Source organism: Callospermophilus lateralis, chromosome 13 (assembly GCF_048772815.1).
Source record: "Callospermophilus lateralis isolate mCalLat2 chromosome 13, mCalLat2.hap1, whole genome shotgun sequence".
NCBI classification, from domain to species: Eukaryota; Metazoa; Chordata; class Mammalia; order Rodentia; family Sciuridae; genus Callospermophilus; species Callospermophilus lateralis.
The window spans coordinates 64,025,251-64,042,339 of record NC_135317.1 but is presented as its reverse complement, the minus strand read 5'-3'; the positions used below and the strand labels follow the sequence as shown (position 1 = coordinate 64,042,339).

At 41.9% G+C, this 17,089-nt stretch overlaps 1 protein-coding gene across 2 annotated transcripts in view; it reads right to left on the bottom strand.

The window, feature by feature from the left end:
* Positions 1-862: 862 nt before the first annotated feature.
* Slc30a10 (solute carrier family 30 member 10) overlaps positions 863-17,089 on the bottom strand; it is a 40,440-nt gene continuing 24,213 nt past the window's right edge. Inside the window, exons 1-4 of one of the 2 annotated variants that reach the window (XM_076832270.1) lie at positions 12,709-13,345; positions 11,997-12,074; positions 3,930-4,169; positions 863-1,347 (exon numbers count right to left, since the gene is read on the bottom strand). In XM_076832270.1, the coding sequence (XP_076688385.1) occupies positions 863-1,347; positions 3,930-4,169; positions 11,997-12,074; positions 12,709-13,345 (1,440 nt within the window). Of the gene's footprint in view, positions 1,348-3,929; positions 4,170-11,996; positions 12,075-12,708; positions 13,346-17,089 lie in introns of those variants that run through there. The other variant, XM_076832271.1, reaches the window with a different exon arrangement.

Sequence of the window (17,089 nt, the reverse complement as noted above, 5' to 3'; positions counted from 1 at the left end):
GAGACTCTAAATGATAGCAAATAAGTACCTAAGGAAATAGAAGTATTCCCACATTTCCAAGTAAAAATAAAGTATTTAAACATTTAAAACATGCTATAACCAAAGATCAGTTCCCAGCAGAAAGTAAACATGAGTTTTCTTTAGCCTAACAAACTGAAAAGATGGTCCAAAAAAAAATACATTTTTCTCCTTACCCACTAGAATCCACCTCCTCCAATGCTTTGAGAACATTTTATACCTTAACAGGTATTTATTTTACATTTATCCAAGTTGAATCAAAGATACTTCTGAAGTACCAGAAATATCTAGTTTTCCTCTTTCATGATCTTCATGGGGGAGAAAACATAGCTATCATGGTACATCAGTTTTTTCTATGTACTTAGGCTATGAGCTCACCTGAGAGTCAGCAAAAAGTTCTGATCAGTCTGAAAACAAGGATTGGAGATCTATAGTTCAGTCGTACAGCTCTTGCCTAATATGTTCAAGGCCCTGGGATCTATCGCCAGCACCACATACACAAAGCAAGAACTACTTTGAAATCTGTGTCCACGGTCACTGAGCCCCAGCCCTTCAATGTCCCTGACATATACTCTAGTGCAGTTTGTTTCAGAAAATGTCTGTTTAGACTGAAACTGTTGAAGAGCAGCAGTCGTTACCCAGGATGATGGAAAATGGTCATCAGTGACATGAAAATCAACAGATGTATTTCACTAAAATCCCAAACAGCCAACCCCCACTGAACACAAAGAGCACACACTGCAAGTTTGGTCAGAGCCCACAACCCACAAAGCTCTTTCCACAGGCCAGGTTGGCAATTCCAAAGTGCCTTGTCTAAATAGTCTGACTTTATGTGGGTACCAGGTTAAAAATGTGTACTGTTATCATGTTGGTCCTCCTGAGTTTTGTTAATAGCTTGTCTATGGTCACTGAGGCAGCCATCTGGAGACACTTCAATAGCCACTTCTGGTGTATCTCTTCTGCTACAATACGTCTCTAGAGGAGGAACGCCATTGTGCTCAGCACAGCCATTGACATGGGCCAGAGGCACTGACCCAGGGGGGCAGCACAGCTTGTTAGCACAGCTATTGGAAACACAGGGGTGGCTGCAGAGCAATAGTAAGTCCTTCTGCTCCAGGGATTCCTTCACGTCCACATTTTCAAATTGAATGGTCACATTGTGGATTCCTGCTTTGTGGAAAATTTCTCGAATTTTTGTGCTGGCATCCTGATATCCCCTGTCCTTCTGATACTTGATGTGCAGGGTGGCAATGATCTTTCCACTTATAAGTTCCCAGATGTGCACTTCATGCAAACTGCTGATTCCAGGCACAGTAGAGAGTTTACTCACTAGAAGAGAGAAGAGCAAACAAAAGTCCTGGTGAGTGCTCTCACTGAAACACAGAACTACGAACATGGCTGCAGTTCCACAAGCACACTCCCCAAAATTTTGCAGTGCTTCTGCTGAGATTAACAGAAAAAACAGTTGTCCCTCTGTAAGTATGTTTCCCCATAAGCCTCTCTTTCCTCTCTGAATTCCTATGTCACACATTGCTAGCCCACGAAAAGGAATTCAAGAACAGAAGTCTAACAACGGAAAAGTATGTCAGACAGGCACATTGGTGCACACCTGTGATCCCAATGACTCAGAAAGCTGAGGCAGGAGGATCACAAGTTCAAGGTCAGCCTCAGCAATTTAGCAAGATCCTGTCTCAAAATAAAAAGGGCCAGGGATGAAGCTCAGTGGTAAAGAACCACTTGGTTCAATCTCCAGTACCAGAAAGAAAATGTCCAGGGCTGTTGAGTACACAAGGGAATGGACACTCTAATGGGTTTTCCAGGAGAGCATAAAGTAGAATTTCTTTTTTAAAAAAGTATAATTTAGCAATATGAACCAAAAACGTTTACCAGCAATTCTAGTTTCAAGATATTTAACCCAAAGGAAATACCAAATATTTTTGTTATGTACAAGAATGGTTTGGGCAATGCTTTTTGTATTAATAAAAAAATAGGAAATAGTTAACCCAATTATACTATAGAAGATGATATACCTGTTAAAAGCAATTGCATATTTAAGCAAATAGGTATTTTTAAGTAAAAGAGCAAACAGCTAAACTGTATATATGGCATGATCTTTTTTAAAAAGTTTGTATACAGTGTATATAGAAAAAAAATACTAAGGGTGACAGTTTCCATGATCAAATTATATGGAATCTCTTTACACTATTTAGGTTTTTGTGTATTTTTCATATTTTCTAAAATTAGTGTGTATTTAGAGAGATGATATGGAACAGTGTTTAAGAGAAAAGACTCTGAAGCCAACTAGAATTGGAATCCTAGTGTAGTCTCTGACAACCAACATGGCCTTAGGCAACTGACCTAGCCCCTCTGTGCCTCATTTTCCTGATATGTAAATTAGGAATGATAATAATGGTACCACATAGGATTATTTTAAGGATTGGAAGGAATCAACGTAAGTAAAGCTCTTAGAACAGTACCTCGCATGTAATAGGTTTATAAGTATTGCTGTTGTTATTATCTTTCAAATATATTTTAAAATACATATATGATCTTACTTAAAGGCATAGCTAGTATACTATCACAGACTTTCGTATATATTTATCTTGTTTTCTTAACTGAGAAACAAGCTAGATCCTGGGGGGAGGCAAAAGCATGAATGCCTGCTCACCTATGTCTCCCTTCCATTCGTACCACTGCATCTGCCTGTAGCATTGGGCAAACAGTAGGTGCTCTGATTCAAATTTTAAAGCAGTCAAAGAATTAACCATACCTCACTGGCTTTTTAGAGACAACATTGCCAGAGAAAAGGCCAAAAAAGACAAATAGAACATCCAGGAAAAAAAAGCACAGGAGGAGTCTCAGCTATTGGCAGTGGCTCCACAGATTGGCACCGACGCATGCTAAGTGAATCCAGCACTGGCAGGGCCGTAGCCTTCAAAGAACAGCCAGCTGCAGCTGGGGGTGTAGCCCAGTAGTAGATCATGTGCTTAGGATGTGTGAGGCCCTATGATCAAGCCCTAGAATATAAAAGAGGGTCTAGAGATGTAGCTCAGTGACAGAGCACTTGTTTAGCATGTACAAGATCCTGGGTTCAATCTCGAGCACTGCAAAAAAAAAAAGCCCACTGCAAATCACCCCTCTATTAGGAGACAGTCCAACCACAGCTATTCACTGTATTTTGGATTCATTTAATTGAATTTCAGGTATATGTCATGAAATAAAGTCTTCCAGTCCGTATTTCAAATTTACTGCAATGATAAATAAATAACACACATGAAATCATTTTGTTCTATGAAAATGTAATCTCCATTTAGAAATAAAGTCATATATTCAGTTTCCCACCAATATCTTAATAGTTTATATTTTGAAATTGAAATTCTACAAAAATCTGTAAAGTTTTTACCCCAGAGGCACTAAAGTGAGAGTCTGACTTCTATTTGAGGAAAAGAGAAGTAGATTTCATTAATGGCTGAAGGAAAGCTATGAATTTAGAATGCTGTCTTTTTAATCTAATGAAAGACATCCACAGAAGTCACTTAACTAGAAAGCAGGATCTAGAATATGAATGATTTGTGTTTTCAGAAAATAAAAAAGCAGAAGTGGCCTGCCTTGAATTAAAATAAATCTTTGAAGTAAACGTAAATAGCCCAGAAGTAGGTGCTACCCAAGTACTATGTTATCAAAATTTTTGCAGCTGAATCAGAGAATCATGGCTTACAAATGACCTTTGGATCTTGGAGCTGTGAATCATCTTGCTAGGCTGCAAACCACATGAAAGACATCTCTATTGCATGGTGATTTCACGTATTTCAGAATACATAACCAAACACTGCTCTGCCATAATGTTGGCCCTTTGGTCTGAAATGACATTCAGCTGACACTGGTTCTAGATCAGAATCCAATCTACTTACTCAGCTCTTCCATGTTGACTCCCTTGGGGACCATCTGCAGGAGAATGACAGCAGTCTCCTTGATGAGTGGGAAGGCAGATGACAAAATAATGATGACCATGACAACAGTTAGGCTGGGATCGATGTAGCACTGCCAGTTACACGGGTCCTCATTTTTCAGGGGCAGCACATAGAATATAATGGCTGTGATGACCACAATCACGGACCCCAGGGCATCTCCCATCACATGCAAAAGAACACCTGACAAGAAGAAAGAGAAACCAATGAAACAGATCGAAGTTTGGCAGCCCAAGCTGTGTCACCCTTGGATTTTCAAATATATGAATATCCATTGCTATTTGCTTTGTTTTTTTTTTTTTATCTGAACAGCAGAATGAATCATAATCAAAAACAATAGCAACTGATTTTCCTTTTTTAAAATTAAATTATTTATTTATTCTAATGTGTTATTCATGATGGAAGCATGCATTCATTTCTAGAATGCATATATATAGAGCACAATTTTTCAAGTCATTGATTGTACACAAAGTATTTTCAGACCGTTCATGTCTTCATACACGTACTTAGGGTAATGATGTCTAACTCATTCCACCATCATTCCTACCCTCTTTCTCCCTCCCATCCCCTCTCTCCCCTTTCCCCTATCTAAAGTTCCTCCATTCCTCCCAGGCTCCCCACCCTATTATGAGTCAGCATCTTCATATCAAAGAAAACATTCGGCCTCTGGTTTGGGGGGATTGGCTTGTTTCAGTTAGCATTATATTCTCCAACTTTATCCATTCACCTGCAAATGCTATGATTTTATTCTCTTTTAATGCTGAGTAATTTTCCATTGTGTATATATATACCACAGTTTCCCTTTCCATTCATCTACTGAAGGGCTTGGTCCCATAATTTAGCTATTGTGAATTGTGCTAGCAACTGATTTCCTGAAAAGAAAAGCCCCGGCCACCATCCCAGGGCCCAGAGAACCACTGAAGAGGATCTGCCTGGGAGAATCTGGGCTGGCTGTCACCTGCAGGAAGAGTGACTGTGCCATCTCAGAGGTTCACCTCACTACCACCCACCTTCAAAGGGCACCAGGCCAGAAAACAGAGGCTGTGTAAGTTTCTTGTTCTTTCAGACAAGCATCCATACTTCAAATTATTTAAAGTATTTTTAAAAGGAGACAGAATTAAGTTGTGTCAAAAGTTATGTCTTTTGTCTTCCTTCTGCCATGATCCATTCTCCCCCTTCCCTGTAAGCCTACTTCTCACTTCACCTCACTTAGTCATTTCAATGACATTTGCTGTACAAGCAGTTCTCAAGAACAGGGGCTCCAGCAAAATGTCCATTACATAAAGAGCCACTTGTCGCAATCAAAAATTGAATCCAAATCAAATTAAAATTCCACAGATAATAATAAAAATCATGGATATCTTGGATTAAGAGAACTGTTTCTAAATGCATCAATTATGATATAGAAAATAAGCAACTGTCAACAAAGATGATCCAGGTGCCCAACTAATTGTTAAACATCAACTTACCTGACATTTAGTAAATTCAGCAAAAATCTGGTAAGACAGGTAATGAAATATAAACACAAAGCATTTGTGTTACAGAAAATAATATCTTGCTATTCCAAGCCAGCAGCAATGCAGCTCAGGAAAGCTCATTAGAGATGCAGGGTCTCAGGCACCCTCCTAGAAGCAGCTGGAAGTAATCTAAAAATGACTCACAGTTCGATTAACCCAGAAGCCTCCAAAAAATCATGCAAATCAAGAGGTTCAAAAATTCATGCTCATTTTAATAATCACCTGAGAAACTGCCCAGGCCATTAAGGATGATATGCATATCCAGAAAGCCACCACATATCCAAAAGATGTTACTTTAAAGAAATAATATGTGAATAATGAAGTTGGCAGGTGTGCCTGGGCCAAGCAGCTGGGCTGGACACTGGGTTGGTGGCCCAAAAACAGTGCTGAATTTTTTGCTGCATATGCTTAAATATGCAGAGAGCAATGCTGAACTTAAGGGTTTAGATACAGAGTCTATGGCCATGGAACACACCCAGGTGAACAAAAACACCCAGCTGTACCACCTCTCAGAGCTCATAGTCAGATTCACCTGAGCTCTCCTGCTACACTAAAATGAAAAAGAACAAACTTTCCCTAAACCAGAAGACACGAAATAAATTCAGAATAAAATAAATATAAAAAATGAAAGAAGGAGGAGGAGGAGAAAAGGAGAAAAGAAATGAAGAATCCCCATTTTACAAATGAAGAAACTGAAGCACAGAGTAGCTAAATAACTCATTCAAGATCACAGAGCTATTGAATCCAAATTTGCATTTTAACAAGATCCCCAGGTGATCTGAATGCATGTAAAAGTTTTCAAAGCACTGCTCTAGAAGAAAGCTATAGATTAAGAAAGATCTGCTTCTCTCTCCACATATCCCACAGGTCCACTCAGAAGAATTAATAACAATCCAAATTACTAACAATGCACTTATGGCTAAATAGCTTCCCGTGGAAGGTGCTTTCATGGGGCTAATTCCTCCTGTTGGCAGCACATTCAAGATTCTAACATCCCAGTTCAAATGGCATTCTACAAATATTCTTGGTGTAATTCATGGCAATCCCCCCGCTCCAAAAAAAAAAAAAAAATACAGGTATTAAAAAAAAAAAACAAAAAACAAGCCAGGTGTGGTCCCACACGCCTGTAACCCAGTGGCTCCGGAGGCTGAGACAGGAGGATCGAAAGTTCCATCAGCCTCACCAATGAGTGAGACCCTGTCTCTAAAAATTAAAAATAGGGCCTAAGGATGTGGCTTCGTGGCCGAGTGCCCCTGAGTTTAATCCCTGGTAGCCGACCACCCCCATCAAAAAAAATGGGGGTGTAGGTCAGTTGTAGAGCACTTGCCAGCATGTGCAGGTCCTCCTGGGTTTACTCTACAGCACTGCAAAAGGAAGGGAGGAAGGCAGGCAGGCAGGTAGGCAGGCTGCCCACATTTCCTTTTGGCTGAGACTCTGATACAATATCTACATGAAAGATTCCCACTTTCTATTTCTGTGCCTCCTCTCCCCCACCCATCCCAAAGGCCCTTCTTCCTCCCCAATTCCTCTCCTGAGCCAGGCAAGAGAGACTCAGGACTTTCTCAGAGTTGTCCTATCAACCCAGTTCCCTCCAGCAGGAACCAAAAATTGAAGGCTTAACTTTCTTCGGGACAGTACAAAGTACTGCACTCAAAGAGGAAAACCTAATGGTTCCTACACTTACTTGTCATTCTCACAACCTGAGACCGTCTGTTATTCCCTGGTAGATTCATGCATGTGAGCCTCATTTCCTTCATTAGGTTGTAAGTGACATGAGTGTCAGTCATACCCTGAATTTCTTTGCACTGAAGGCAGAGAATGTCTACTCAATAAGACAGTATTTTCTGGTTCATAAGTCATAATTCCCATGACATAGAGTAACTCCTGTCTTTAATAATAACTAAAAATAATAATAAGTGAGCTGGGGGTTAGCTCACTTCTAGAGTGCTTGCTTTCCACGTTCAAAGCCCTAGGTTCAATTCCAGAACCATGAAAATATTAGTAACAATAATAATAGCAATGATCTTTGTAATGCTAACTGAAAAGTATGTACCACGCATTGTTTAAAGCTTATTTATACAGTAAGTCTTCTTAAGGGCTCTCTGAGGTGGTTACCTGCTTCATTTCACAAATAAGGAAACTGAAGCACAGAGTAGCTAAATAATTTGTCCAAGGTCACATGGCTAGAAAGTGTTAAGAGACAGAAGTCTGGGAAGTCTGACTAAAGGACCATTGCACATCCTGCCTCGTGTAAGTTCTAAATTTCAATTTCAGGTTTTCCTCCTTAGAAGCACCACTATTAATCCCTTAGAATTATATAAAATGGTGCCTTTCATACATGTTTTTCTCATAACCCATACTAAAAAATTTGTTTTATATCCTAGTATGCATAGGCATTCATGAGGGCCTTAACTAAAATTATTAATATTTGCTCTTTTACTTGAACCAATTATAATTAATTTTTTAAATGCTAATTGTACGGTACTAAATGGATTTCAGGTTCCAAATTGTCATTACCTTCAATTTGAAAACTGTTAAGAGATGGGGTTGTATTTTGCAATGCTAGAGAGGGAACCCAGGGCCTCATAAATGCTAGGCAAGTGCTCTACCACTGAACTAAACCCCCAGCCCCAAAATTCTAGAGATGTGATAATGCAGTGAGTTTTCTGGCCTCCCCTGCAGAGATGAAGTAATAAAGGTTATTATCTTCTGGGAACCACAATCCACTGACAGGATTCTCTTCTTTTAAAAAAATGTTCATATTGATACATAAAAAATGTTTATGGGATGCCATGTGAATGTTGGAGAGACCAGTTCCTCAAAGACCAGTTCCCAAGAGTACATGAAACATCTGAAAACCCTGTGAGAACTGAGCAGGAGGTAATGACAATAATGGTATCATTTGTGAGTCCTCTATGCTATTCCAAGCACCCATGTAATCCTCAATAACACCAGGAGGCTGATACCATCATCTTCACGATACAGATCAGGAGACCAACACCCAAGAGGTGAAGTTACATGCCCAGGGTCACCCACCTAGGAAAAAGGCAGAGTTGGAATCCAGATGAGATCTGCCTGGCACCAGAGTCTGATCACTTCTCACCCCATTCTACTTATGCATTAAGTATTGGGGAGCAGGAGGTAAACCAATGAAGGGCTATAAGGAAGGCAAGGCAGTGAAAGGGGTAAGAGAAAGGCAGAAAAAGTCTAGAAAGGAATGTTGGCATCAGGACAGCAAACCACTGAGGGTCATGGTGTTTAGACTTTTATCTAGAAGCTGTGAAGATTTCAGAACAGACTCTAATGTGATCACATTGTCATGCAGAAAAATAAACCTGGCAAATTACCTGAGAGACAAAGATCACCACTTAGTGAACAACTAGACCACCTGACCAGTCACTATGCTTACAAGATTGTTTGGAAAAAAAAAAAGGAGAACCTCTGCACTTGGCCTTCATTTATTGACTTTCCATAAAACCAGGGGAGAAAAAAAAAACTGGCATATACCACAAATTGGCAATTTGACATATACTGAAATTTGATAAGTGTCCTAGCACATGGAAAAGCCACTGGTCCTGTTGAATTTGTTCAATAACTACAAACACAGTTCATTTGTACTGAGCATATACGGGTGGTTTATAAAAGGATGAGATCTTTCTTACTGGACAAAGGCAAGAATTATAAAGAAATATTTATCAAAGGGGATTTATTTTCAAGTGATATCAAGATTGCTATTCGTCTATTTATGTTTATACTAAAATTAAGGGGCTAATTGTCTTTCTGACACTCTGCTACAACGCTTTAATGTTTCATATTTGAGCCTATTAAATAAAACAATGGTGAGAATTTTAAAAGGATGCTGTTTCACAATACTTTGCAGCAGAAGATGGAATGTGTTTCTTAGAATTCATTGTTTTTTTAAATTTTATTATTCCCATTGGAATAAGAGAAATAGTAATGAAAATCAAGAAGTGATTTTTGTTCACAGGAAACCCCATTAGATGTTTCCTTTGCAAATTTGGAGAGAAGCAATTCTGCTTTCTAAAGCAATTGCTTAGATGTTAGAAATGTAACCACTGGGCTGCGTGTGTATACCAGAGAAGCAAGCCATTCCCATTTGGAAGTCAGTATGTGATCATGAAAAGATCCAGCAATGTGAAGGAAGAGCCCAGGATCCCAGGCCTACCTCTGCTGCTAGCCAGGTTGACTGGAGGCAGCTGCCAAATACTCTGGACCCTGTTTCCTGATTTGTAAAGTAGAAAAGTTGAAGTCCATTTTCTCTAACATCTTTCTATCCCTAATATTTGTTCTGCAGTCCTTCCCTTAATCGTGGCTCCAACATAAAGCTACAAGGTCTAGGTAAGGTGAGGCCAGCCTTTCCACAGCTTGAGATGTGGAAAGGCTCTATTTAGCCATAGCGAGGGTATTCATCAGAAGGGGCAGGAAGCTAGGCATTGTGGCACATGCCTGTAATCCGAGCTACTCAAGGGCCTGAGGCAGGAGGATCCCAAGTTTGAGGACAGGCTGGGCAACTTAGCAGGATCCTATCTCAAAATAAAATAAAATAAAAAGGGCAGACAATGTAGCTCAGCAGTAGAGTTCTTGCCTAGCATGTGTAAGGCTGTGGTTCCATTTCTAGAAAAAAAAAATAGCAGTAGTAGGATGATCTGAGCTGACCCTTACTTAATCAGAAGGGGTTTGAGCCTAGCCATTCCACTCCAGCTGAATACCAACAGTATCTACCTAGAAAGATTGCTGTGACCACTACATGGCTTACTCATTAATGGTGCCTGGCACAAAGTAGCACTCAATAAATACATTAGCTCATTTTCCTACTAAAAGGCTAAGTGCTTTATATGTTTTATCTCATACATAGTAAGCCCATGAGGTGGGTTCCGTTATCCTTATTTTAAAGATTAGGGAACTGGATATCCAGGGCATATGATAACTTGGGAACCAAACCCAAGCAGTCTAAAGCCAAATACTTGTCTTTTGTCCACTGCAATCTTCACCTTCTCAGAAGCCAGATGGATGCTTTTCTTAGTGTCTGTGGAGCACAGGCTCAGCCAGGAAAAGGAAGGCATTTTACTGCAGACATTTTTCTACCCAGGAACCCCAATAGCTGAAGACTAAACATTATCAAGATCATGCATGTCTCTTAAACAAGGTCATAATGTCATTTGAGGTCTACTTTTCATTCTTTGTCACTTCTTTCCACCTACCTGTTCTCTTTTTCAACTTTGTAACAGAAGAATGAAGGTAATCAATGACTAGGATGTGCTTCAAAGAGCTAAAGTGCTACAATCATTACCTGTACCTTAAAAAAATCTACCATGTCCATGTGGGTATTAAACTGAGCCTTTAAAAAGAAAAATAAATGAAAGGATAATGATTTTTTATTACAGATTCTTTCTAAAAAGATTTGCTATCAAGCTCTTCAAAGAAGCAAATTCCCCTGTTGCATTGATTGATTGATTGATTGATTGATTGCTTTAAAGACTTTTAGGAGCTCCTGTGTTGCTTCTGGATTTTCTCTGTAGCTCCATTCTGAGAATCACTTTATAAATAAGATGTGAGACTCTCAATAAAGTAGGCGTCTCCTAGATTATTGGTTTTTCATTATATTATTTCCAACTATGCCCCACAATAGGCTTCCCCAAAACCATATAAAAGTAAATAATTGCTTAATTCTTGTTGAAATTCTCAAAGATTGGGGATTAACCACTGCTGCAACCACTCTAAAACAAAATCTGGGCCCAATAAATTGGAAAGGAGATGTGTTGGATACAGTAGTGTCCAGTGAGAAACAGACCTCAGAACCCAAAGGGTTGACATGTGATTAGAAGCCTTCCACAGGCTTTACCAGAATCCTCACTGTGGACCTGAAAATGGAGGTTTTGTGAACTGACAGTTCCTTCACAAGAGCAGTTTTCTGGCAGAAATAACAGGCCACAGAGTCATTTAGCAAAGCTACGCAGGGTATAACCTTGGATAGAGGTCCACCTACTCTTTTCTTATCTTTATCAAAATCATATTCAATTAAGAAAGACTGAATTAGGTCTGCAGGCATAACTCAAGGTAAAATATGTGCTTTGCATGCATGAGGCCCTGGGTTCAAACCCTAACACCACACACACACACACACACACACACAGCCTTTTAAAAATAAATGAAATTGGCTGCATTGTATGTTAACAATATCCATTGTTGGACAAAGGCAAAAGCAATAACATGGCATTGATACATGGGAGCTTGGGAGCAGGCAGAATTATTATGGGTTCAACCAGAGCAAAGATAAATCATTAGCAACTAGTTCCTCCTTCAGAATCAATGCAGTGATTAGGCAAGAGAGTAGGGTCATAGTCTGTACAGGTAACTGGCCTACTTTTGAACACACTATTGCCTTATTCAAAGTCAAACACAAATGAAGAGCACAGCACAGTCCACATGTACCAATGAAAAGGATTTCAAAGTGGCTCAAAGTCAATCTTACCTCTGATATTCAGGGCTTCAGACTTTTTCTCCTTTTTCATAGTCTCTTCAGGCTCATTCTGAGTGTTCAAGGAATCACCTGCATTCAAAGAAGAAACCTTGTGTTGTGTATAAGTTCTACAAACAAAAAAAACCAATGGACTCAAAATTGTGTTATTTTACATTCCTAATAGCATATGGGAGCCCCTACCTCTGCACACACATAGCCCAGAACAGTACATTTGGGCTCTGAAAGAGCCTGTGATCTACCTTTGGACTTCATTCCCACTTCGTTTCATGTTAAAACAAAAAAGGGAGCAAGTAGGAGCCTACCCCCAACCCCCAAAACCCATAACACCTAAGAGACAGAAGATGGGCAAAGGGGGAGGAAAAAACAAAGTTCAGACACAACCAATGAAGGGGACAGGGGACCAAGAGAGCTATCTGTTGCCCAATAATAAGACCTGATGTCCAAGAAAATCAATACTTCCACATACAGAGAATGCAAAGACGGAAAAACAAGATAAAGGCCAAAAGATCCAGCAACGAAAAAACAGTGGAAAATGTTAAGTTAGGATAAGTAAGAGGATTACAAAAAATGATTTTTAAAAAATCAGAGGAAAAGAAAAAGAGGGTGTGGGACAAGGAGGTAGGGACCGGGCGGGAGGAAAGGGGAGGAGGAAAGAGGAAGGAGGGAAGGGCAAAATGGTCCAAAGGATGCAACTGAAAGGCACCTGCTACATTTGAGAATACGGTCGCCCCCTTCTGCTTTCTTTCGATTGAAGCCCCCCGGAGGGTCACAGCTGAGTCCAAGCCGGGGGCCGTCGGGGTCGCAGCATGCTGCTGGCCCTCGGCGCCTTGGGGCTCCCCAAAAGCGCCCGGAAGGTCGCCAAGAGCCTGCTCCTGCCGCTGCTGCAGGCGGCGACGGTGGCCCCGGCAGCAGCAGGTGAACCAGGCGGCGCAGTCCTGGAAGATGAGCAACCCCACCACGTTGACGGCCAGCCCCAGGGCGCCGACGATGAGCACCAGCTCCGGGTCATCGATGCGCTCCGGCCGGGCCAGGCGCAGCACCGCCTCCACGAAGATGGTGAAGCAGAGCGCGGTGAGGAAGACCGCGTTGCTCAGCGCGCCCACCACCTCGGCGCGCGCGTAGCCGTAAGTGGCGCGGAAGCCTCGGGTGGGGCGCCGGGCGATGTAGCCGGAGGCCAGGCCCACGCACAGCGAGATCAGGTCCGAGAGCATGTTGAAGGAGTCCGAGAGCAGCGCGATGGAGTTGCCCAGGTATCCCGAGACCAGCTCGGCCACGAAGAAGACGACGGTGAGCACGAGCATGAAGAGCAGCCGGCACGTCTTGCCCGAATAGCGGCCCATCTTTGCAGCCGTACACCTACTTGCCCAGCCAGCCGCGCCCGAGCCACCGCAGACCCGGCCTCCGCAACAGGTGGGGGCGAGGCGCGGCCGCCCGGACTCCGCTGAGGCCTGGTACCCGCCTCCCGGGTGCCAGGCCCGCCCTGCCCTGACGCTTTTTATAAGGCAGAGGCAGAGCGCCCCCGGTCCACGCACGTCCAGAGTCTAAAGGAGTGGCAGCGGCGGCGGTGTCTGAAGAGCCTTACGCCACCTCCGGGGCCCCTGCCCTCTCCTCCCTCGCGGCCTGGGCCTGACTTGGCAGGTGGCCACCAGCCCCTGTGCCTCCTCCTGGGCCCGAGCGGTGCAGAGAGGGGAGCTGCTGAGAGGAGGGGGTTGTGTCCGAATGTCAATCTTCACGGACCGCTCCTCCCCCTGCAGAGGTGGGATTCACCCATCACCTGCTTCTCCAGGCCCTCCCGCCAATATTCTGCTGCGTCTTAATGATAAGGAACTTGACTGCTTGGGTGTGCTCACTGTGGTGGACGTGGACACCTCTGCCTACGTGCCCAGACGCTGGTTGCAGTACAGATTCCATATTAAGCAGTAGTGAGGCCGAAGAGCACTAGCTTGGGCCAACCCTGCCTTTAAGGGTGCTTCCTGCTTCCATTATTGTTAAATGTGAGCTCATCCCTCACTCAGTACCCATCCCCACCCTGTTCCATTACCACCCGTGGAAAAGCTATTTTATCCTCTCCTCTTCCTCAAAGCCTTCATAAAGGCATCAGGATCCCCCCTTCTTCCCTCCCTCTCTTTCTCTCTCCCTCCCTACCTCCTTCCTTCTCTCTCTCTCTCTCTCTCTCTCTCTCTCTCTCTCTCTGGCACCCCCTGGGCTCTCTTTGGGATCTTCACTTTATCTCTCCTGCCAGAAAGCCAAAGGCCTTCCTCAGGAGAAGCCCATCACGGTTTAGTAACATGGCACTCCCACCCAACACTCAAAGACTGGTCTACTCAGTGGTAGATAGAAGTCCACTGGCCACCACTGTGTGCTTTTCTCATTCCCCATGGAAGAGAATATTTGACTAACCCCATTTGTCCCTGACACTATGACCTGATAACTCTCAGTTCAATCCCCTGACCTACATGGTTTCATCCAAATAAAGATTCTCCAGTTAGCAACAGGCCCTGTTCCAAGTAAAAGTTATCCCAACTGAAACCATTTCCAGGACTCTGAAAGAGACTGAGGAACAGACCCTTGAAGAAGGGTGTTTGCCATTGGTCAGTTCAGAGAGTGAATGGGGAGCCCTGCAGGAATTTCATTTGTTTATTATTTGTTTTATAGTCTTATCTCATTTCACAAAGGATCCAACTGTGAAGTCTGGTCATCTCTGTTCTCTCTCACCTCCCCCATTCCCAACCCCTGAATTTTAATCATTCCTGAAAACTAACACTCACTCTCTCTCTCTCTCTCTCTCTCTCTCTCTCTCTCTCTCTTTCTCTCTCTCTTTCCTTCTTTCTCTCTCTCTCTCTCTCTCTCTCTCTCTCTCTCTCTCTCTCTCTCACACACACACACACACATACTCACACACACACACTTGTTTTTGGCTTGGAAATCAATAAAATCTCACTCAAAAAATAAAGAAGCCACAAACCCAGAGCAATGGTGCTCCTGTAGTCCCTGCTACTGGGAGGCTGAGGCATGAGGATCACTTGAACCTAAGAATTCAAGACCATCCTGAGAAACATAGGGAAAAACTAACCCCCCCAAAAAAGTCCAGCATCCATTAGAATATTCTAACTTCTAGCCCTATTCATTGTCTTAGTTTTACAAAGTATAAAACTGTCTTTTAATGATCTCAGAGGGTTCCTGACAATTGAGCTAAAGCAATCTTGATATGAGGGTCCTACTTTATACTAGATGAGCCTCCAAACTTAGAAAGCTTAATAAACATTTTCTTTCCTCCTCCAGGAAAATATCCCCATGCAGAATTTGAAGAAATTGATCACTTTAATTATGTTCTAAAAATTAATATAAAATAATGAATAATGTAGAAGAATTTAAAAATTTTAATTGATGAAAGGCTTGATGCTGTATAGTCTTGGGAAAGTTCCTTAATCAGTCAGGCCTACTTTTTCATTACTATAAAATGGGAATGATAATATAGTGAGTATTAAATGAGTTAATATATAAAGAATGGTTTAACCATGCCTGGTAAATAGTAAGCACTCAAATAAATGTTAGCTACTGTTACCATTAGTGTTCCTGTTAGCACTACAGCATGTGTGTAATAGAATAAACAACAGATGACACTCTCTAATACACAAAGAGAGCTGAGTACCACAGCCTTACCAGTTTCTGGTTTACACTGTCTTCAAACTGTGCAATCACTAAAATATTTAACATGGCAGCAATGAAAGCAGTCCAAAAAAGCGTGACACCTTCTATAACTCATCTGACAAAGCTGAAGTAGCCCTTGCTAATTGCATTTCTTTGTCATTCACAACTGAAAGGAAAACCCAAAGTCAGCGGAACTATATCACTCATGCCTATTGCCTAGTCATTCCCCTAACCGAAGGCAGATGACCAGAAAGTGTCACTGCCCCAGGAGTGCAGTCAATGGAACTAGAAAACCAGAGCCAATGTCTGATGTCCCTGTCCAGGACCCAGTTCCTGACCTTAAGAAAGGACAAGTGTTCCAAATACTGTCAACAAAGTGCACTAAAGTAAAATATTTTCACTTACATATGTGTGTGTGTGTGTGTGTGTGTGTGTATACAATATACGTTAGTTAACAGATATTTAGACTGCACTTCATTCTTCACAGTCATTTAGGAGGTTTCAATCAGCTTTTGTTTATTGAACTCTTATTTTTTTTTTGACTTTTTATTCATTTGTTAAACTACATAGGCCCAGCCCTATGCTGAGCACTTTACAGACATTATCTCATTTCATTCCCACACTAGCCCCCAGAAAATCTTTTAATATTTATTATTTAATATTTTATTATAAACTATTCTGCAGATGATTCACCTGAAGCCCAAAGATTCTTAAATAATTTGGCCAAAATCACACCATCTTCCCTGGTGGGGAGAGCACTTGTAGGCAGAGGCAAAGCATGTACAATGAATGACTCTGTGGTAGGAGGCACATGAAGGAGCCAGATGAAGGGCTGTGACAGTGAAGATGGGTGACAGTGCAGGAAAGTGACATGAGATGGGGTCAGAGAGGCTGCAGGGCCAGATGTAAGGTGTTCACTGAAAGCAATGAAAAACCTTCAAAGTATTTTGAGCAAAAGGCTGTCAAGATTCGATTGTGGGTCTGTTATGATTTAGATCTGAGGTGTCCCCCTTTTAAAAGCTCATGTGTGAGATAATGCTAGACAGTTTAGAGTTGAAATGATTGAGTTATCAGGGGTTTAACCCTGAAATAGAGATTAACTTGGTGGGGGGTGGCTGGAGGAGGTGGGTTGGTTTCTGGGGACGTACCCTTGGAGTTTATATTTTGTCCTCTCTCTCTGCTTCCTAATACCATGTCCCCAGCTGCTTTCCTCTGCCATACACTTGCGCAATGATGTTCTGCTTTATTTCAGGCCCTGAGAATGGAGTCAGCCATCTCTGGACTAGAGACCTATGAAACTATGAGCCCCAACTACATTTTTCCTCCTCTAATTGTTCTTGTCAGGTCTTTGTGGTCAGTGTGGCAGAAAAGCTGACAAAGGCAGGATCTTTGTTCTTCACATACAGTAAAATATCTCTACTGTAAGTATACAA